The 23,364-nt window shown below is 37.6% G+C and overlaps 1 protein-coding gene across 3 annotated transcripts in view; it reads right to left on the bottom strand.

Annotated features, from left to right (window-relative positions):
• The window catches only part of PLCL2 (phospholipase C like 2), a 117,520-nt gene that overhangs the window by 40,614 nt on the left and 53,542 nt on the right, over positions 1 to 23,364 (bottom strand). For 2 of the 3 annotated variants that reach the window (XM_048950319.1, XM_048950318.1), the window contains 2 exons: positions 9,620 to 12,106; positions 6,429 to 6,632 (listed from right to left, as the gene is read on the bottom strand). In XM_048950319.1, the coding sequence (XP_048806276.1) occupies positions 6,429 to 6,632; positions 9,620 to 12,106 (2,691 nt within the window). Of the gene's footprint in view, positions 1 to 6,428; positions 6,633 to 9,619; positions 12,107 to 22,312; positions 22,430 to 23,364 lie in introns of those variants that run through there. The other variant, XM_048950320.1, reaches the window with a different exon arrangement.

The raw sequence follows: 23,364 nt of genomic DNA, 5'->3' as shown, positions 1-23,364 counted from the left end.
CATTTATCACCTGATACTGTCCTTGGGGAACCATTAGGTCATACATCTTCAAAACAATTTAGCTGTATTAGCTAGATCAAAATTCTTGCAAAAGACTTACAGTCTACCTTACTTTTTTTTAGAAAATTACAACCAAATGCAATAATGAATACAAATAACTCTCATAAAAACTCACTTCCTGTTGGAACAGCTAGTTTGGGCTCCTCACTGTAAGAAAGACATTGAGGCCCTGGAACGCGTCCAGAGAAGGGCAATGAAACTGGTACGGGGGCTGGAACACAAGCCTTATGAGGAGCAGCTGAGGGAGCTGGGATTGTTTAGTCTGGAGAAGAGGAGGCTCAGAGGAGACCTGACTGCACTCTACAGCTTCCTGAATGGAGGCTGTGTGGAGGAGGGCTGGTCTCTTCTCCCAGGCAGAAAACAGGACCCGAGGAAATGGCTGCAAGCTGTACCAGAGGAAGTTTTGGTTAGACACAAGGAGAATTTTTCTCTTTTTCTCTCAGAGAGTGTTCAGGCACTGGAGTGGCTGCCCAGGGAGGTGGTGGAGTTGCCGTCCCTGGCAGTGTTCAAGAGTTGTCTGGATGAGGAGCTGCAAGATACGGTTTAGGAGCTTGTGGTAGCAACGGTAGTAGGACGATGGTTGGACTAGATGATCTTGCATCAAGGTCTTTCCCAACCTTGTGATTCTATGATTCTAGTTAAACTCATCATTTACTCCAGTTTTCAGGGCATAATAAACTACTCAAAAGGCTAAAAAATTTAGTGATAACTTCATTTCAACCTAAGCATTTGGAAAGGGACTTTGACAAATGCTTTTTACAAAATAGATTAGTCTCCCTTGTTTACAAGCTTCTTGACTTCAAAGAACTCTCCCATTTTCACAGTACAGATGACAGGCTGTCTGAGCTGAAAATCCTTGATTTCCTCTGGAAACCTTTTGAAATACTGGCACCACACTACCAACTTAGATAGTCAGTTTTAGGTGTGAGGATACACACAGCAATTTAGCAGTTTGGATATATCAATCCTTGAGAATGCTTGAATGAATATCATTATAGTAATTTTTTTTTTCAGTCACATTGTCTTTCTTTTGTAATTTCTTCTACTAGCAATTCAGCTAGAGGTGCATTCTCCACTGATTTCCACATAAAGAAATGTTTCATATGAACCTTCAATCTCCAAAGGTATATGCATGCAAAAAAAAATTTAGTCTTATGGCTTTGTTTCTTTCCTGCAGGTTATACTCTTTGATCAGCTAGCAGCTGTACACACTCTGATGGACTTCGTTTCCATTATTTTCAAGAAACAATTCATTGTTATTTTTAAATCGGCGAGGGTTGCTCCTGAATTTCTTCACAGTGAGCTCTTATATTTTTGTAATTAACACAATACGGCTTAATATCTATTTATCCTCCTTATATTCACATGACTTCAACATTTTGGAGGATGCCTTGTAACATGGACTTCAGAAGAAATGCAGTCAAGAATGACGTTCTGAATCGACTGGGGAAAACTAAGCACAGCTTTCGTAGTCTATGCCAGTCACATATTCCTCAGAAAAGGCACCAGATTGAAAAATCTAGATTTTCTTTAGGTGCACAAAGCAGACAGAGGTCAGATGCTATCACATGCGATCCAAAGTTAGATTAGATTGGTAAGAACTCAGCTTTCCTTGCAACAATCCAAAATCTAAAGTTTCAGTCTAAAGTTATATGAGAGATAAAGCAATCTGTACACTCATTCCATCTTACAAGAACAATCAGTAAGTAGCAGCGCTGGACCTTGTACCTCTCATTAGCACAGACACTTTCAATCCCAAAGGAACAAAGGCTTGTGAGCTAACTAACTATGGCACATCAACAAGCTGAGAGGAAGTGGAAAAGTCTTAATTTACACATTCTCTCAAGATACAGTTTCATAACCACAGAAGAATGACTGAAATTTCTTAACTACATTTGGAAGGTAACCATGACCTAGAACCTACATCATCAACAAGGTAACTAATATAGATTTTACAAGCAAAGTATAACTCAAAACAGATCTCCTAATTATTCCTTGGAAAATTTACATTCCACAGAATTGATACGCTTTTTGTTTCTGTCAGAATTACAGATTTCAACCCAGCATGTCTGATACAGAAGTGTCCCACCATATTCACTTGCATGGATACCATCATGATTTTTAAAGATGAAGAACGTTTACGGTACTGAGCAGCAGACGAAATATTAATGACCAAAACCTAGATAGTAAGTTGTTTTTAGATAGTTTTTAGTAAACCCTGCTAGTGTTGATTCAGTCTATAACAATTCTAGGATTAATGTCAAAGTATCTTGTGAATAGAATGGAAATCAAAATACAGGCTACATTAATTAGCTCATGTCACTGGAAACATTTGCAACTACATAACATGAAGTTAACTTCAACGTGACTGTATATGCAATCTGCTGCCAACAGTCAGATAAACCAGATGCAAGCTTACTACAGAATTACTATTCACAGATCAGATTGTGTATTCTGGTTTACAAGCTTTGGTGTCTTTTAATACCTCTCATTTTCATTATCTCATAATCCTCAGCATCAATAAACTCAGACCTGATTTTGATCCTGTCCCTAGAGCGCATCTATAAAAGCTATCCATACTACTTGAAACAAATTAAGACCTCCTGTACTATCAGTCTGAATACACTTTGAATTACAATATAACCTTCATGTGCGGGTTGTTTTTTTTTTTTTCTGTTTTCTTTCATTTTCTTTCTTTTTTTTTTTTTTTAATGTGAAAAAAATAGGCCTAGCAGCACTGCACAATTAGGTCTTAATAACAATCAATCCTAATTATTACAGCAGTATTACTTTATCTTCTTTCACACAGGAAGAGCTTTCTGCATTTTCTATGTTAGTTTCCTTCTTGTAAGTACGTTTTTCCTTGCAAACTTCAGAAAACCTCATCTTCATCAAATGGGACACTTCATCCTTCACAAAGGACAAACAAAGGCAGTATCTGAACAGTATCTGGCTTCCTCTGTATGATCCTCTAGCATATCTTTGTAGTGCTATTACAGTCATCACTGAATAATGCTGCAGACTTAGGACAAGGTAATTTTTTTTTCTCTTGTCATAATACAACTTTTTAAAGTTTACTTACTCTTCATCTTAAATCTCATAAGACATAAAAAAAACATGCAATGTTGTGGAAGAGGCACTTGCCTTAACTCCAAGCTTCAGTCTGCAGCACTGATCAGTGATGGGTGTGATGACACCAACAGAGTGCATGCTGAAGTATCACATAAAGGAAGCTGAAGTTCATGAACGAAAGGGAAAAATAAAACATTGTTAAACAGTGAGAAAAAATATGAGAGAAAATTTACTCAGGAGCATGGAGTAGCTAGAGAAAAATATGCCACTTCAGCTTCTCAAAATTTCCCAGTTATATCTGTTTTCATTCTTCTGGAAAGACACCTCAACTGCCATAACATGGATATAAGCTGAAGATTTTCTTATTTCCTGGGTAAACTTTTGGTTTTAGTAAGGCTGATGGAAAAACACTTATCAAGCTCAAAGATACATTATTTTAACCCATAGCTCCTCTGTACGTAGTAGTGAACACTGGCAATTTAAAAAAAGCATAACATGCTGTTTGTTTACATACATAAAAATAATTATGTAGTAACATGCTAATTAACAAATCATTTGTTTAGTTGTTTCCTTAAAAATTGTATGTAATCATGTGAACCTGAAGTTATTCTCACGTAAGATGTGTCCTTGCAGTACTGCACTCTCCTTATAATTGTAATTATTTCAATGCAGACTGACTGTCCCACTGTAAATTCTTACATCTTGTCTCACTTTACAGGGAAAAGATGAGCCCTCTAATGCTTTCAATGCAAATAAATTCTTCTAGATAATTAATAATCTTGGCTGAATACTGCTTTCTATGTTGATTATGATTTTATAAAGTTGAGAGCATATCTGACAAATAAAAATTCTTTCATTTGTCCCAAATACTCTCACTCTGAAGTAGAATTAAAATATCATTCAGACTGCCATATTCGGAATTCATGCAAGGTCATGACAACTTGTGCATTTACAGTGTTAACCTCTGTTTAATTAATGAATATGTAATGTGTTCCCTTTTAACATCACGATTTCATAGTGAGCATACTGACACACCATTATGTGTGTGTCATAGAATATGGCTGAAATATAATTTTGATCTATGCTGACACCTAAACCAGCATAAAATAAGACAAGGAGGTAATCATTATTTTGATAGCACAGCTACCCTTTCTTAATTCTAGATAAGACTTCTCATTACTAAGCCCAATTTTACACCCACCTGCTCTTTAATGATGGCCAGAAAATCCCCAAACCAAAAGCAACTATTGATATAAAGTGTGTCATTTTGAGGACTTACTAAATTCAAACCAAAAATACAGAAAAAAACTCATTAATATAGTATCAGACTCTAAACATCCGTCACGATAGCAAATTTTGAAATGTGAGCTAGGAAGCTTCACATCTTCTCGTGGTCAATGATACGCATCCTCACATTTTCTCCAGTTGATATCTAGGTGAGCTCTCAGAAAAAAAAAAAAGAGCTATCAGCACAGCTCCCATTTCTGACATAGGATTATCCAGTAGATCCCACTGATTCTAATTGCTTAAAACTTTTTGTCCAGCTGGACAGGCCAAGTTTCATGAATTGAAATGCATCTCATTATTTTTATTTGTAAGTTTGACTAAAATCATCACTGTTTTGATTATTAATCTTCAATATTATTTAAAGCTAGAAGTTTGAAGTCGTGTCTTAATGTTTGTCTTTGTATGAAATGGAGTCTCCACCATTCTTTACAGAAGTAGAGATGGTAAAATGCTTTGAACATGCCATTACATAAATATTCTACTGTTTTGATCAATGAAAATGAAGTATAGATTTCTAAGTACACAAATATTCAAATCACTTGAGGACTACAGGGGAAGGGGGTTAAAGCTACATTAGAGAAAAGGAAAAAAAAACTGTATTGTGAAGCTGTCTGAATGTATGAGTCACCTCTAAAAAAGTATTTAAAACGAAGAATTTTAATTAAAATACTTAAATATTCGGAATAGTTTAATAACAAGCATGGAGCAGCATCAGAACAAATGGCAGGTCTGAGACATTTCCACCAACAAAATAGAACTTCATTAAGTACATTATATGTGTAAATCCAACAATCATGCCTGTTTCCATCCTAATTATGATGATATCTTGTAAGGCTACCACTAAGATACCATCTTTTTGTAACTGTGCTACCGCTAAGATCAAATTGTATTGTATGTACACCATCATTAAGCTATACAAGCTCTACATAAATTGTTAATTACCAATTCATACTTAGTACTTTAGGACAGTGGTATAGTATTATTCTAAAAGTGCTTTTTATCTAGAAAATGGTTTAAAATATATATATGTATATATATATATATGTATGGAACTGAACTACCAGTTTATTTTCTTTCTCTTTTTTTTTTTCTTTTAAATAGCAAAGAGTGTTTTCAACATGGTGACTTGATCTTGTTGAGTGAGGTTTCTCCTTTGAACATAGAAAAGTAATGCAAAATTATCCTAGAGATATTTTCTTATTGTCAGATGATACATCAGATTAAAGCAATTACAAAATAAACAAATATAAAGCTCAGTTACAGAAATTCTAGATGACAGAAGTGGAGGACATTTCAAATCACACTCATCTGCTCAGTGGATCTTTCTTTTTTTGATACTTTAGATTTTTGGCAGGTAGGTATAATCCATTATTTCTCAATGTTTTCCTTCCTTGTAAAATGTTAAATTTCCAGTTTCTGAAGACACAATTTACACATTTACTTAAGTATAAAATCTGAAGTTAATATTACAGCTGATTACAGAGTAATTCAATGAGTTTGAGTTCTCCAGGAAAGATTCAGCACAGGAAAATGAAAAGGCATGTGCAGATTTTAACACTTCAAGTTGCTTCTAAAACTAAAATTCCTAAAAACTTTTTCTGACTCCTTTCTGTTTACACTAAGTCAATGCCAAAGGAATGTTCATAAAATGAAAAATACTAAGTAGCAAATAATTGTAAGAGGTTTACTGACAGGCAGACAGCTTCAAGATACTGCAGAACAGGTAAATTAACACATCCTCTTCATGTTACACTCTCTTGATTGTAACAACTTTGCTTTCTGAAGTGTACAAACACTTCCATATTCACATGCAGTGTATAGCTCTTTTACCTGATATGAAAACACTACCAGTTGCAGCACATTCATGGGAATGGCTTTCAAACACATGTAATGAAGCATGAAACAGCAATTCAGAGGTTAAAATGACCTTTCTAAGCAGGCATAGTACTATGTATTCTAAGAAGAAAGTGTTCAGATAGCATATAAAATAACCACAAAAGACTACTCACCATGTCATATGCTGTTACAATCTTTTTCAAGACCTCTGGAACTATCCCTTGGAGCTCCATAGTCGGATACTGATCATTGAGATTCAGTACTACCAAGGGTGCACTATCAGGCCCAACCAAGCGCGTAGACACTGCCAAAATGCACTGCATAAGATTTGCTACAGGAGAGAGGCCACATAATTCTTTGAATGAGACTACTGCATTCTGCAAAAAGGAAAGAAAGAGTTTCCTTTACAGTTAAATACAATTTTAACTTATCATTCTTTCAGGTTAATATACAACAGTACAACAGCTGAGCTAAAACGTACACAGATTTTCCCCGAAGAACTGGCAGCTTTAAAGCAAACAAGATTACACTTGTAGTTAACTAGAAAAGTTAAAAGTTCCAGCAATACCTTCTGCAGCAAAAATCAAATTAGAACAAGTGCGTGGCCTATTCCACTACTAAAATTAACAATGCAAATAAAATGAATTCTGAAGCATAGTGCTTTTTTGTTTTGAAAAAATTCTGAAAGATATTTCAAAGTAACTTACAATACGTTATCAGGAGAAACAGCAGGTGGTGAACGTCCCATATAAGCAAGGTGGAGTGGAAGGAGAAATTCAGCCCATTTGTAACTTTAGAAATACCTTAACTATCATCCAGACGTGCTGTGGATCTGCTGGCTCCCATTTGGTGCAATTCACAAACCCAGCACTCCACTAACTGATGTCACTCCTATTACAGGATGACTTAAACCAATTTTTCAGGTACTTTTATATAAATTTCAATTTTGTATATTTCTCTAAAATTTATTATAGTTTTAATTGCTATCCAATACGGTGGAATATAAAATTGCATGTTAAAACTTGAGAAGAATTTCCAGTATTAGAAATACAATGTGACTCCAAGCAGCCACTGAAATTCCATGAGAGGAATGTTCTCAGCACTGTATTGAATTTAGGATGTCTGTACCAAGTGGGAGCTGGTGATCTCTGGCAGGTCTGGAGTTTGTTTTCCTGGAAGAAACAAAATCATTGCACATTTGAGTTACAAATGTGCTCAATGCTCCCTTTTTTCTCATCTTACCTACACTGGGTATCTGACCAGTTTTTAGGACTGATTAATCATTTTCATCAAACCATTTTCCATCTTGACGGCTTTGTTTTGGACAAATTACCTTGAGGGACGTAATGTCAACTTTAATGCAAATAGTAATCAAATGTGAAATATTCTGCGCTCCTTTTATGAAACAAAATAAATAAAATAGATTTCAAGATATCTACATACAGGATATCTGTGCCAACCTATGTGAATACCTACATGACATCTATTACGTTCACTTACAGTATACTTCAGTAAAGTAGTGTTCAGTAAATGTCCACCAAAGACAAACTACTAACAACCAGACTACAGCTTAATGATACAATAATTACACAGTTGGAAGGAAAAAAAAAAAGACATTGGAACGTCTTTTCAAGCCGATTTTGTTTAACAGCATGAATAAATCATTATGATCAATAATTTTACAGAGAGGTAAATGAGAGCACAGGGAGCATACACATTAGCTACTGGCAGGCAAGGCAAAGATACAGCTGTAACTCTTGCCTTTGACTTATAACCCTATATCTGACTCCATCAAACAATTTAAACATACATCACATCCACTGTTCTTTCATCAGTGATGGACACATAACAAATTATGACATCAGCTTTTGTCATGGCATTGCAGTGCATAACAAAGATGATAAAAGGCAACCTATGATTAAAAAATATGATTAAAAAAAAAAATTAGACTTCCTGCTCTACAATTCCTTATTTTTTACCTTCTTCCAGTTTATTTTAAAAACAAAACCAGTTTCTCAGTATCTGGCTTCAGGGACATTATGTTCTTCTTTACTCCCAAAAGCCATAATTCATAAATCACATTCCTTGACATAAGCTGGTATTTATTTTGAGTGGCTTGCTTATTTTTATTAGCTGGAAACCTTTAGTTACATAGATTTTAAATTATGCATATTATATAACCTGCCAGTAAAGCTACACAAAATTAATGTTCCTACATATACATATCATAAATACCTTCTTGATAGCACTTTGGGATACAATAACAATTTAGTTGATAATGCAACTTAAACTGAGAGAATAAAATATCTAAGATATCTTCCAATATCTGCCATTCAAAGACATCATACTGCAAAGACTGACAGATTATAGCAGCTCTGGAAAACAATGCAGCACATGAAGTGAAGAGTTTAAAGCAGCTACAAAAACTGCTCGTTTTTGCTCTCCTTAAATCTCAGATTCAGCTATTCCTTGAAAGCCATTTTAAAATACAGTACCTCTTATGTGACAGAATTTTACGCTTCAAGAGATTAACTACATGTAAAGCTCACTCTATACCTAGCTTGTAAAGCAAAACACTTTCACAAACCAAAATATTATCTCCATATCTTTCAAATAATTTCTTAGTACAGTAACGTTATATATCAAATAGAATGGGGGAGCTTCAAAACACTGAAATACTTTCTTCTTCCATAAAGAGAAAAACCAGTTTTAAAACTGTACTACTAATAAAATCTCTTCAAGATAACATTATTCATGAAGAAAATTTATCTACGCTGATGTCTTTGATCAGTTTCCCCTTCATGTTAAATAAAAGTATGATGATTTAATAAGCCACTTCATTTCAGATGAAGTTGCTGAATTTTACAGATCACTGCTAGTATTTCTTCAGAAGTTTGTAATTAGTTAAAAGCTTTACTAAATAAAATGTAACTTTAAAGTCCTCTGATTTAGAACTAAAAAGAGCTTATTTACCTGAAATCTTTATTAGAATCTCCAAAAATTGCATTTGGAAGTTAGATCTCCAGGGTTCTGCAAAAACAAGCTAAAATCTTACTGTACTTTCTACTGGCATATATCTAATAATTTTTTTCAAAGACACAGGTCTAGTCAACAGGTTTGAATTCTGAATCGTTTTTCACACAGAAAAAAATGGCAAACTATGTGTATGAATCACAGTTTACATCAGTAGACGGTATCACCCCAAAAGTTGCTCTAATATAATCAGTTTTTAAAGCTGCTCAGCATTAGACTTGATTCAAGTAACTTACAAAATGCAGTAAGACTCTAAACAGCACATATTATTTACGTATCATAATACAAAAATACACATAACGTACTGACAAATTCACCATAAAAACTGTACCTGCATATTTTCTCTCAAATCCGTGGCATCTCGTATAGGCTGGAGAGCATTCTTGAACACTTCATCTATTGTTTTAATCCACAGTGTTCTCACAGAAGCATACTCCCGTGATTTCTTGCCCTTCCTCACAGAGAGGCCCCGCTTATGAGGTTTCCCACCACCCCTTCGATTAGTAATGGCCACATGCACGAACAAGGAAGCATGTGCTAACATTTCACCAGTTAAAGACTGCAGAGGAACATGACGATAACCAGTCTGTAGACACTCAAAGGGAATAGTGTACTGCCCGATAAACTCATCCCCAATGTAATCATCATCCAGCACTACAAAACGCACCATTGCTAGTTCTGGTAAATTTATTTGAAATTCAAAACTTTCATCAAAAATTGGATTATCACCATTCTGGTGCATAGTCTTTGTCCTTTGCTCGGCACAGTCAGCAGGGATTCCATGTATTTCAACATAGACATATGGATCCACAACATCACCTTTGGCACCTGATCCTTTGGGTTTAGGAAAGTTTTGCCCACTAATGATTTTAATATGAAGCAGCTGAGGTGAAACTCCAGGCACAGTGTCTTTTGTGTTTGCACTAAAGAAAGATACTTCTTCTCTCATGATAGCAGGACGAAGGACGTAGCCACAGTTCCCATTTTGTCGAAACCAACCAATGTTAAGATCCATCATTAATCCAGGCGTCTGAAAGTTCATGGCTACTATCTGACAACCACATTTCCAAAAATCCTGGGGATTCATATTACTAGAGTCGATCCTCATAGGACTGGGAAAAACTCTGGCAAGAAAACGTTTGTTATAATTTACAAAGTCTCCCGGGTTTTCATTGGCATATTTGCTAGCAAGCACTTCATTAAATGAGCACACTTCCCAGTACTTCTGGAGCTGAAATGAAACTTGAAACTCTTTGAACTGAACTGATTTACATATGCTTACCAACTCAGAGAGCTCTTTGCAAAGCTGAAATCGTTTCCCAGTCAAAGAGTTTTGTTGTTCTACACCCTCTTTCCCCACTCTTTGTGACATTTCTGCCCCTTCATCTTCATCCGTAACATCTCCTTCTAGTCCAGAACAATTTGAGGAAAGCTTTTTTGCTTTAATTAGTATTTTTCCTTTAAGTGATTCCGGTGATGGAAGATAAGAGTCTTCAATGTTTGGAGACTGCGTATGTAGTTTGTCTCCCAAAATTTTCTTCATGTGTTGTACCATCACTTTCTGCTGCTTTATAGAACAGTGATTTTCTAAACATAAAATAAGAGGATACTCTGAAGCAAAAAATGCATACTTGTTAATAATATCAATCACACTACGGAAGACAATCTGAGAAGTCATTGTATGTCCCGTGTAAATCACAGGCTCATTATCTGGACCGTCCCAAACATCCAGTTCAACACTGCGACAACCCATTTTAAGAGCACGAATATAACCCGTGATGTCAGAAGGCCCTCGAAACTGATCCTCTATCAAGTATGTATTATGAGATGAATTTATAAAATAATGAGATAATGGCTGTTTCATATCTTGACAAACTTTTTTATGTTCTGGGTCAAATATGTGGCAGTCTGGTGAAGTAAGGTAATTCGTAAACCCATCTATAGAAAGCCAACCCTTTTCCTGGCCCTCTTTGGCTGGCTCATATTTCTGAATAATTTCAAGGCTTATTTCTTCTGTGACATGTGCCATACCCTGTTCTGCTTCTAAAAACATCATAAGGTCCTTGGTATCTAGGAATTCTTTATTGCTTGAAAACTGAACCAACAGGAAATAGATTTCAGGTCGAGTACAAAGCTCATGAAAAACTTCAATAAACTCTTCTTTTGTTACTTCAGTACCAGTTTTTTCCTTGGATCTATGTAACTCCTTGAATTTTAATTCAATTTTATTTGTTTTTAAACCAGGATTTAAGTCTTTTATAAACTGCACAGCATTACACAGGGGTATATGTCCTACATTATCTACATCCGATTCACTGAACATTTGTGAAAGCCATGAAGTCCGCATATTATCTTGAGTACTTTCTATCATGTCTAGAGTATGTTTTCCGTAAGAAATCAGGTATCTTAAGCCAGTAACCCAAACATTTGCAATATCTGCTGAGTTAGCAACAAGATCTAGTGACTCATAGTTTTCTCCATATATGATTGAGAAAGCGCAGTCTTCTGATATCTGGTCATATATTCCATTGCTGCGAAAAATATCTGTATTTTTTCCTGTTCTTACTTCTTTGATTGACTTGATGTCAATCTTTGCTTTTTCAGAATCCTTTTTTGAAGGTTCCCAGCGTAGGGATTGCATATCTGCATCTAAAAGAAAATATCGGTGATACACTCTGGAATTGGATCGAATCTTTTTGAGCTCAGAGCCTTCAACCATTGCATTTATACAGTCACTTGCACTGCTGATCTTTTTCTCAGTCGGCATACTGCTGAAAGACACAGTCTTCTTCCGTTCTCGTTTTTGTTTCGTACCATCCTGGTAAACAGGGGGGGAAGAAAAGAAAAGAAAACATGTATCAGTATCATTTTGCTCAATATTGAAATAGGTTTCAGCTTACACCTGAAAGTTAATAAAGCACTCCGAGAAGGTCTGCATGTGATGACCAGCACATTCTTATTGGAATCATTACAAATTAAAACATTGATAATAGCTTAACATTTGCTCCTCTGTATAGACATAACATTTTTTTTTTTTGATGTATTTTTCATAAACACAGAATTAATCAAGGAAAGTTTTAGGAATGTTAATAATAATGTTGTCTATATACATTTTATCAATAATAATCTATTTAAATACTTAGTTGGTCTACAGCCAAGGCAGTAGGAAGTAAGATCTCTTCTGAGCCTTTACATAGTACTACAGATACTTGCAAAACAAAATGCAATGCTTTAATACCACGACAACGTGATCTTCTCAAGAATACTAGAGAAACAATAATACAAAATTAGTTATTTAAAATTCATAGGATATGGTCCTTATCTAAGTGTACAGACAAGACAGCACTTAACATGCTTAGTTCCCTCCTCTACTGCACCCATCCATGTTCTTCTCTCAGTCTGTCTATAGTATTGTCACATGCATCCCACCCCCATTTTAGAAAAACACACATTTTAGAAAAAATCCACATTAGTCTTAATGAGCTACACTGAAAAATAAATGACAGGACTGGAGCAGATAAATCACTCTACATTCTGAATTTCAGGAAATACAGTGACAGTGACTCAGGAGGGAGTGCCTGAGAGGGTTAAAGGTTAACAAGTTCCAAAGAAGATGTGTATGGTCAGAAAGACAGTGAATGGAAAGGCAAGACCTGGTCAAGAAAGGAAGCAAAGTTCACCTTTGCTCATAAAACTATGAAAGAGCCCTAAGTTCTTAGTCTGCTAGAGAAAGCCTTGATAGAAGACTAGACATAAGTCATTAACCAAACAAAATTAAGAAGAAAAATAATGTCATTTAGCTTAATTGTTATTTATATTGATTCAAACAAGTATAAATCAGTAACAGATTAGATACAATCAATTCCTCAATAATTTTTTTTTGCTTTCATTATCTGCATCTTTTTTAAGAATAAAAAATACTGCAACAGTTTAAACAGTTGCATGCACTGAGAAGCAACTCTATAAGACTTTTAGTCTGAAATAATCTTTTAATGGAATAACCTTTTTATGTTAGATATCCCATTTAGAAGTGTTCTTATATTCCAGCTTTGCTTGAAAAAAACGTATCCAGATTTCTACAACAAAATTGTTAATTTTCTGCCGAACAGTTTTCCATCTGAAGTACATCCCAGTGCAAATAAGCATCACATATAAGACAGAAAGGAGAGGAAAAGAAAGCTTTTAACAACTAAAATACCAAACAGATATTCAAAAATCATCCTATAGAGAACGCACTTTCAGTTCATGTCATATATATTCTTTATTTAATTTCATAGAGTTAAAAATTATGTGCAATAATTCTGTTTTTATAATTCAATTCATAAGCACTGCAAAGCTTTTCAACGAAAACAGTGAAGTAGACTTAATATTCGTGGTCCCAAGTTTGGAAAAAATAATTAACCATATGATTATTGCACCTTTAATGACAGCGGAATATCCTTTACACAAGCTCTCCAGAGCCTAGTAAAAATTAATAACCCTACAAAGGACTGATTTAGTCTAAGTCCAAACCTCTGCAATGGATATTATGCAAGGCTAACTTGAAATGTCATTTCATGTAGTTCGGTCATTAAGATTGCTTTCAGACAAAGGAAAGTTTCCTTACTTGGAAAAAAAAAAAAAATACAAATGTGATTTTTGTTCACAAAGGTTTTAGTTCTATTTTAACCCTCATTTATCCAAGGTTTTAGTTCTACTTTAAGCCTCATCTATCCATATCACTGAATTTGAAGGAAAAGAAGGGTGAGTCCCATAGAACTGAGCAATGAAGCTCCTTTCCGGTATCTCGGGCCTTGAAATGAAGTGTGCTAAACTGCTTAGATTTTTCAGACACAAATCTAGGAGGGGAATATGATCCATAAACTCTTTCATGAGACAGATGGCAGATAACCTCCTGACATGAGAAGCATCAAGAGTTGGGAAGTATCACCTTGCCTGTTCATAATCAGTGTTTTTAAAGCCAAAAAACAATGTATGCCTTTCTCCATCAAGACCATGTCTGATCCTAGACGCCAAATAGCAAGGGAGAAAAAAAAAAGTGCAGTTTCTTGATGCCATCTAACATTAGCAAGTCCATCTCACAGAATTCTCATTCGCAAGCAGTTTCCGAAAGCCTGAATTGGAGTTCACACATATGTATTAGAAGAATAATTTAATCTAGCACGTGCAAGACCATTTTACTTGCTTGCTAGATGAATCCAAGGCCATTTCAACAGCATTCTACTTTTCTGCAGGGCAAAACAGTTGCCCCACTTGCCTTACTCATGTAAAGCCTGCTGGCAGTAGATATCACTCCTTGAATGTGATAACCACAAAGACAAATTTTAAAATACTCTGCAGAGCTTCTCACAGCTCTGGGCTCCAGAATACTGATCATAAGATTTGCTTCTCGAGACATTAGGGATCCTGAGGTTGTGAGAGTCCTCATCCCAATAGACACAGGGACAGTCACAATCAATCTGAATAAACAAAAGAACTTAAAGGATATTTTCACAAAGACACAGGCCAGGACCATCTACCAAATTACAGAAGACTTACAGAAGAGAAAGACAAGGGAAACTCTCCCTCATATACTGAAAATGTAATTGCATATTCTGTATTTAACAAGTTTGTGAGCCTCAGCAATACAGTCTGACATGGAAAAGACGACAGATGTATTCTGCTATATAATGTGGAGGATTTCTCCTTGACTTTGGGGTGCATTCGTGACCTGGATCCAGCCTCTCACGGCCTTATGTCTGACTTACAGATTAGCAAACTTCATGTATCTGACAATTTCTCAGCATTCACAAAACAGTGTTCTCAATGCTATTCAAGATGCTCAAAGTGAAACCTCTCCAGCATGGCTTCATAATTCTGTCCATCACAGAAACTAGATTTTTTGTTGAAAGAGCTCTCTAGTATCTCTACACAGTGAAGACCACATCAATATTCGGATTATAACTGACACTGTCATCACAAAGCAGAACTTTTAGGACTGCATGTTCTTTAGAAGGCATTAACACTGAAACCAGAATGACCACCTCATCAATACATTTCCAAAAACAGGTGTCACATCCAATTTCATCTCCAACAAATTTTGAGATGGAAAAAGTGCAGATGAACAGCACAAAGAGTTTAGTTTATCCAGGAGTTTGTGCCCACAGAAAGCAAGTTCAAACACCAGAAATAATCCCAGCTGACATCTATAGCACTTAAAGAAAGCTGGAGAAAAATGCTTAAAAGAGCACATAGAGAAGACAGGCTTGTTCAAAGATTCTCTCCATGGTAACTTGTTTATTATTACTATCTCTCTCACAAAACAAAACAATGAAATACTTATGTGACTAAGAAAGCAATGTTGCCAAAAAAAGAATAACCCAGAAGTTCAGATATTGCTTGGTATAGGAGAATGTAAGGTGTTCTAGAAGGAAAGCTGTAGAGCCAAGACAGCCCCCAGCCTTCCCAAGGCGGAGGTGAAGGGTCTGCGGAGATCTAAGTGAGCTCCACACAGCAGAGAATGACCCTCCCATGGATCAGCCAGTGGGGGTCTCTGAGATGGGAGACTGGGACTCCATCTGCCTCCATAGCTACCTGCAGTTCTGATGTGGTAGTTATGGTAACTGGGATTTGAAGGTGAAGCCTTTGTCTGCCTTTTGCCCACAAAGGTACTCCTTTTGAAACGTTGCTTTACAATGATGAGACAACGGTAACAAAAGGAAGTGGCAGAATGACACATTTTTAGAGCACTTGTCCAGGAAGTGAAAGTTCCTGGTGTTGATACTCTGCAAACATTTCACTTGGTGACTCCAAATGCTAACTGCACAGGCAGTCCACGCAGCAGGGACCATAACTCTGAGACTTGCCTGCTCAGAGAAATAGTCATTCCCCTTGTTTAAGCTTTACCTTACATTTCCGTCTGTGGTTATGCACCAGAGGTTGCGCAGAAGAGTGGAAGGCAGTTCCATCCCCACCCCGAAAACACTCTCCCAGCACACGAGGAGCTGCAGGCCTGAATTTACTGTCATCTAGCAAAAAACTGGTTTGGAAGTAATTTAATGGCATCTGTAGCCAACGCTTGCAATACAATTCATTGTTTTATGACAGGACTGAGAATCTAGCGATCTCTGCGATGAACACAGAGGAAACTACCCTTGTCACATTTTATATAACTCATCAATGACTTGCTTTTATTCCTTGTGTGATGCTTAACTGGCACTTTTCACTATGAAATCTGCCCATTTTCTTCAAATACAATGCAGCAGCAATTGCAAAAATCACCCAATTTAACAATGCCATCTATAACATAAGTCTATTTCAGAAAGTGGCTTACTTTAAAAAAGAATTGAAGCCCTGCTTATTTATTGTACTTTTCTTCAAAATCCTGCACAGCAGAAAAACATAGAGCTCTCTTCAAATAAGTATGCTTAATAAATATGGCAATAATAGAAATGATCATTTATTTCTCCAAACACTAAAAAATGCATCATTATTTATGGATCACTTGTATACAGATGCTAGCTCATTGCAGACCAAAACATGAAACACTATAAAAGAAACTAAGAAAGCTTTTGTGTGTGAGTCAGTACAAAAAGAAGGTGAAAGAAGGAACTGCAACTAAAATCAGTTTAGAAATTTTACATCACTGTTACAGAAAATCTAGCCCTGATTTTAAAGTTATACAGGAGGGCAGCTCTAAAATAATGCCACCTATTTTATTATGTTATTATGTCCATGACAACAGAGGTGGATGTTGGTGGTATGGCAGTAGAGGTTGAACTTCCAACCAACAATCCATAACATATAAACTACCATCAGCAAGTTTGCAAAACACCAAGCTGACCTGGACAAGCTTGAAAGGGGGTCCGTGTGAATGAGGCTCAACAAGGCTAAGTGCAAGGTGCTGCGCTTGTGCTGAGGCAATCCCAGACATGAGTACAGACTAGGGGAAGAAGTCATTGAGAAAAGCCCTGTGGAGATGGGTGTGAGGGTTCTGGTGGACGAGAAGCTAAGACATGAGCCACAAGCATTCACCTGCAGCCTGGAAGGCCAACCATATCCTGGGCTGCATGAAAAGAGAGGTGGCCAGGAACACAAGGGACGTGCACTTCCCCCTCTATTCTGCCCTCATAAAGCCCCATCTGCCTCCAAGTCTGAGGCCTCCAGCCTAAGAAAGCTGTGGAACTGTCAGAATGCGTCCAGAGGAAGGCCATAAAGATGATCAGAAGGCTGGAACACCTCTCCTGTGAAGAGAGGCTGAGGGAGATGAACTTGCTCAGCCTGGAGAAGAGAAGGCTCTGGAGAGATCACACTGTGACCCTCAAGTATTATAATGTGGCTTATAAAAGAGATGGAGAGCAATCATTTACACGGACAGATAGTGACAGGACAAGGGAGAATGGTTTTAAGTTGAAAGAAGAGAGATTTAGATTAGATGTCAGGAAGAAAGTTTTTACGCAAAGTGTGGTGAAGCACTGGCACAGCTGCCCAGAGAAACTATGGATGCTTCATCTCTGAAGGCACTCACAGCCAGGTTGGATGGGGTCCAGGGCAGCCTCAGCTGGTGGGTGGTAGCCCTGCCCATGGCATGGAATTGGGCTAGGTGACTTTTAACATCACTTCCAATCCAAGCCATTCTATGATTCTACAAATTCTGTCTGAAAGTGATAAAAGCATCATGCACTATCAGGCATACCTATTAATGGCACTGGACCAAGTGAAGTCATTAAGTTATTTTAACAGTATAGGAAAAAAACCACACAAAACTAAGTCTATTAATTATTTTAAATTACATTTAATTAAAAATATGAAAGTAGTTCTTCTTCCAAGTATGTCTACATATTAATGTAGACTGAATTTTTTTTTCCATTGGCAGTTCAACAACCTGCACTTTCAGAATGGCTCTGGTTTCCACATTCTGCTCTTCCCCAAGAAAAGCACAAGCACTAGATTGATCTTTTAGGGGTGCAGGAGGCAAGGTCTTCTTTGGAATAGAGGGTTATAAAAAAGATGGTGAGGGAGGGTAGGCAGTTCCCCATTAGGAGCCATACTCTCAAAGGGTGGAGCTCTACATCCTCTGTACAGCCCCTCTCTGCATGAGTCACCACTCAGCCACATTCCTCTTTCCAGATATGTAAGGTGCTCCTATCAGTACCTCTTAAGTTGTCACTGCAATGAGAATTTCACTAACACAGTGACCCAAATTCACTAAAAAGCATGCACATTATAGTGCTTTAACACAGCTGTACAAAGCTTGCAGGGCATGTGCAAATCAAAATAAGAGAAAACTCTCCAAGTAATTACCAGTTTAGCTAACAGAATACCAAACACTTTCAGAAACAGCATGTAGTGCATCACACTGAGTACAATAGTCTCTGAATCGAATTGTAGCTACTGTTCAACAGCACACAGTCCTCAACATTTATATTTAAGACAAAGTAAAGAACATTCAACTGAAATAACAGACATTTGGGAGGAGACAAAACACCAGTTATTTTGAAAATACAGGGCCTCCCACTCATTGTGAATCACTAAATTTGAGCTCAGCATTTAAATATTTTTCCAAGCTTGCATTCATGGCATACTTGATGTCTGAAGAAGTCTTTTAGGAGAATTGTATTTTTTCAGCGTGTGGTGGGTTGACTCCAATTAGAGACAGTACACAATGTTAGAAATAACAATGATGGGGAAAGAAAAATATGAAGATTAGCTGCATAAGTAACAATTCATTATCTTTTTGTCTTTACTGCTAAAAGAAATCTATTATTAAAGGAACATGGATGCAGGGCAAGTCTTAGTTCAAACTTCAAACAAAAACAATCTGTATTATTTCTGCTAAGCCAACAGCTGAACGCCAACAAGAAAGGGAGCTATGTCCACCTTGCTGTTGCTATTCCTTCCTTAAATGTCTCTTCTTCATCCTATCGCAGGTGCATCTTATTTTCTTCTTCCTATCCCAGCTCCTCAGGTCAGCATCAGTGTCTGTCTCACATTCAGAGAGTGAATTTACCTCACTTACTGAAGAAGCAAAAAAAAAAATCCCATGTTTGCTGAATTAGTTTTCTGTAGTTTTAGTGAACTGAACTGATTTGCTGTGTGATCAGATGAACATCAAGAATTTCAAAAGCATACTGAACACAACAGCAAGGTATAAGAAAGAACTACACCATCATAAAACAACAGAATTAAAGCTCTCAGAGCTCTCATGGGTCATGAGAGTCATGGCCACTTCACTTCAAGAAAACGGGACACCAGGAAAAACACAATTACTACATGAGAGACATCACCACTACAATAGCAATTAGAAAGTGCAGAGAATAATGGTTTGCATTGTCCCAGGTTATTTTTAGAGCAAACAATTTAACTTTGTTAACTGACTGTGATGAGCGGGGAAATAGCAGGATATGTTTTTGCAAATAAAGTCAGGGCTAAGGACTTCGTTGTACAACTTCTTACAAAACAGCTTAGTCATTTCATCAGTTCACTAAAGCTACACAATATTTTTGTTGTTGTTTGTTTATTTAATGTTTGTGTGTTTCTGTCTTGAGTAGCTTTAGGCTCTGGAAAGTCCAAATGCTCTCTGAGCAGGTCACAAGGCTGAACCCCTGCTAAGAGGTTCTCCAACAACACTTCTCCAACAAAGACACTGACACATTCACATGTGTGCTGCTACTTGCTCTCAGAACTCCGTCACTCAGGTCCTAAAGATGACACAAGCTAAGCAGGATAAGAGAACATCCAAACTCCAGCACTAAAACTAACAGCTTGAACATTCTGAAAGCATATCTTGAAAAGTGAACTGGATGATACTGGTAACCGTTGGTGCTTGCAAATCACTCTGGAGGTGTTTACACAGAACTAGAAAAGCAATTACAGCTTTCTTTGTAAAAGTAAATGACAAGACAGTGATTGCACTGAGCACTCCTGTTGCCCCCAGCTTTCAACAGGCATTCTGAACTTTTAATTCTCAGCCTCAATTTTAACTGCAACAGAGCCTACATACTAAAATAGCTTAGCCATCTCTTCACATAGTCATGTACAGCAGCAAAATGACTGGTTGGCCTCTTGAGGATCCATTAACTAGCTTTTTTAAAACTAAACATTAAATCAAAGTGGTATTTCACTACATATTAACTCAGCACGTATAGGTCTATTCCATATGTTTTTCACAAGAAAGTAAACAATTTGATATTACTTACTCCGCTGAAAATAAAGTAGTAACTATTTAAACCATGTTTGATTTTGAATAGTAGCATTTACAAATTAAAAAGAAATAGTCACCTATAACAACCAAGTCTTCTCCATCCTGCAGTTTCATGCTGCCAATTAAGTTCAGCAATTGCTGTAGCTCATAGAAATGTGGTTCCATTTATACATCAATATTCATAATGAGAGAACTTGACAATATTGCATCTGAATATTAAAATAGAATAGTAAAAATGACGCTAAAACACCACTGAAGCATTCTTTCCTATATGTGTACATCCAGTGAGGATACATTGATGATGTTATAATGGTCATTTGGTTTCAAAGATTAACTTCTGACACTGGTGAGAAAGGGAAAGGGAAGAAAAGTCTGATCTCAAAAGAAAATAAATAAGAAGCATCAAAGGAAACTGCCTACACTGTTGGGAGCCTAAAGAGAGCCAAAGACCAAGTTATACTTGGCATGGAAGTCTAAGTTTTTATTTTCATTGAGTCAGTTAATGTTCAGGCTTCTGAGTAACACTTCCAGTGAAGCAAAACAGGCATCCAGCTTTCACAAACTAAGTAAAACCAAAACCATACACATTTCAGATTTAAAGAAAACCAGTATTTTAACCTAACTCATATAAACTACAGTAATTATTTATGAAAACCAAGAACTGATCAGTCCTAAACTGTGATAAAGGAAACTGCATCAACAGAAAGTTGTTAAAAATTACTTAAGGGTACTATATGATCTTAAAGATCCCTTCCAATCCAAACCATTCTGATTCTATGATTCTGTGAACACACTGTAGGTTTTCAGGAGCCTCTCCCTGTCCTCTCCATAGGCTGGCTTCCCAGACAGACAAAGCAAAGGGCGTAATTAAAATCCTTTGTCTGAAAGCATTATCCAAATGCTTCTTGAACTGGCAGCTTGGGGCTACAACCACTGCCCTGGATAGCCAGTTCCACGCCCATCACCTGCTGGTGGAGAACCTTTCCTAACACCCAACCTAACCAGCCACCGATGCCATTTCTTCCCGCCCTGTTGCTGTCACCAGATAGAAGAGATCAGCGCTCCCCTTAGGAGGAGCTTCCCTCAGCCTCATCTGCTTTGAGCTGAACAAACCAAGGGACATCAGCCATTCCTCACATCTTATTCTCTGGACTCTTCCCCATATCTGTAGCCCTTCCTAAGATGCTTTCTATCAGCCTTTATCTCCCCTTTATGCTGTGGCACCTTAATATGCAGCCAGTGCTCAAGGTAAAGACACACAGTGCAGAGCAGAGCAGGACAACCCCTTCCTTCACCCACTGATAGTGCTGAGTCTGGTACAGTCAAGGGTACAGTTGACCCTTTGGGCTGCCAAGCCACTCTGCTAGCCCAAATTCAACTTGCTGCCAACTAGAATCCCAGGTCCTTTTTTACAGGGCTGCTCTCCCACCCCTCATCCCTCAGCCAGTATGTAGAGCCAGGGCTGCCCCATCCCAGGTTCGGAATCCAGCACTTGCTCTTCTACATGCATATGGTAACCACCCTCAAATTTGGCAAGATCTTGGTGCAAGGTCTCTGCAGCCTCAAGGATGCCAACACTTCCCAATTTAGCTTCATCCACAGATTTACTTAATATAACTTCCAGACCTTTATCAGAGTAATCGAAAACATTATAGATAAGTAAGTGGCTTGAAAATGAAGTCTTGCAGAATCCCACCTGTTGCAACTAAGTTGACTCTCAGGCCATAGCCTCCCCCCAACCAAAACAGCCATAGAGGAGGAGGATGGATCTTCCCCCACCAAAGCAGCTTTAGCTTCAGCTCCAACACAATAGCAATGTCAAGTCTATGGACATAGACCTACCTCCAGAGGAAGTACTGCATCCAACTCTATCAGGGCTTGACAGGCACCACAATATTGCGCTTGCTTGGAGATATTGCCATGTGTGTCAGCAGTATACCAGGGCTCTCAAATTTGATCTCAGTGTTGAGGAGTCACCATCCACCAATGTATGGGAACTACTGAGTCACGGCCTGAACCTCTGATTGATCACCTGAGGCGAGCCATGAGTCAGCCAGAGGAACACAGGTGAAGGCAATTCAGCTGTGTGACCAGAAAGGGTGGAGCCTGGCTCCAGCCCTCCTAAACCTATTTAAGAGCTGGCTACCAGTGGGGAAGGATCTCTTCTGGAGATCCCTTCTTCTAGTGCTTTCTGTAGGTGAGCCTAGCATACAGGTAAGCCTTCCATTTATTCTCCTTATTATCTTAGTCTACTTTGCCTAACTCTCTTGTTCTTTTGTGATTATAACATCTTAGTATCCACTGATTGTACATCTTAATATCCACTGATTATACAACCAGAAAGCCCTACACCAGCTGCTGATCTTTCTACACTCATTCTTTCCTCTAAAACCTCTCATCTTTTCTTTGCCAAGCTCAGAAGAAAAGGGAAGGACTGGAACTGGCATCCTCTGAGCTGCTGTGCCAGGACAGCAGGAGAAGACCACTGGACAGCCCCAAGATTCCTGCAGCCTCCAGGTGAGCCTTAAGGAAGACAGGAGGACTGGGACTGGTGTTCTCCAAGCTCCAGTGCCAGGACAACAGGAGCAGCCCAGCAGATGGTCCCAAGCTCCATAAAGCCTCCAGGTGATGTTAGAGAAGCTACGGAGACAGCTGTATCATTGGAGAAATAGAAGACTTCGCTTTAGACAGGAAGAAGGTCTGACATTCAGCATGAAGGTACAATCTAGTTGTTACATTAGGACTTCTTTTCAAGACAGGACAATAAACATAATAAAATAAAACTTAAAAAACAGTGAATTACTCTCCTTTTTGGTACTTTAGAGCCTGCAGTGACACTTCTGTGCCCCCTCTTATCTCCCCATTGCCAAAGTTTGCATAGTGGAGTGAGGGCC

Source organism: Lagopus muta, chromosome 7, assembly GCF_023343835.1.
Source record: "Lagopus muta isolate bLagMut1 chromosome 7, bLagMut1 primary, whole genome shotgun sequence".
Lineage (NCBI taxonomy): Eukaryota > Metazoa > Chordata > Aves > Galliformes > Phasianidae > Lagopus > Lagopus muta.
This window is presented reverse-complemented; position numbering and strand designations above follow the sequence as displayed.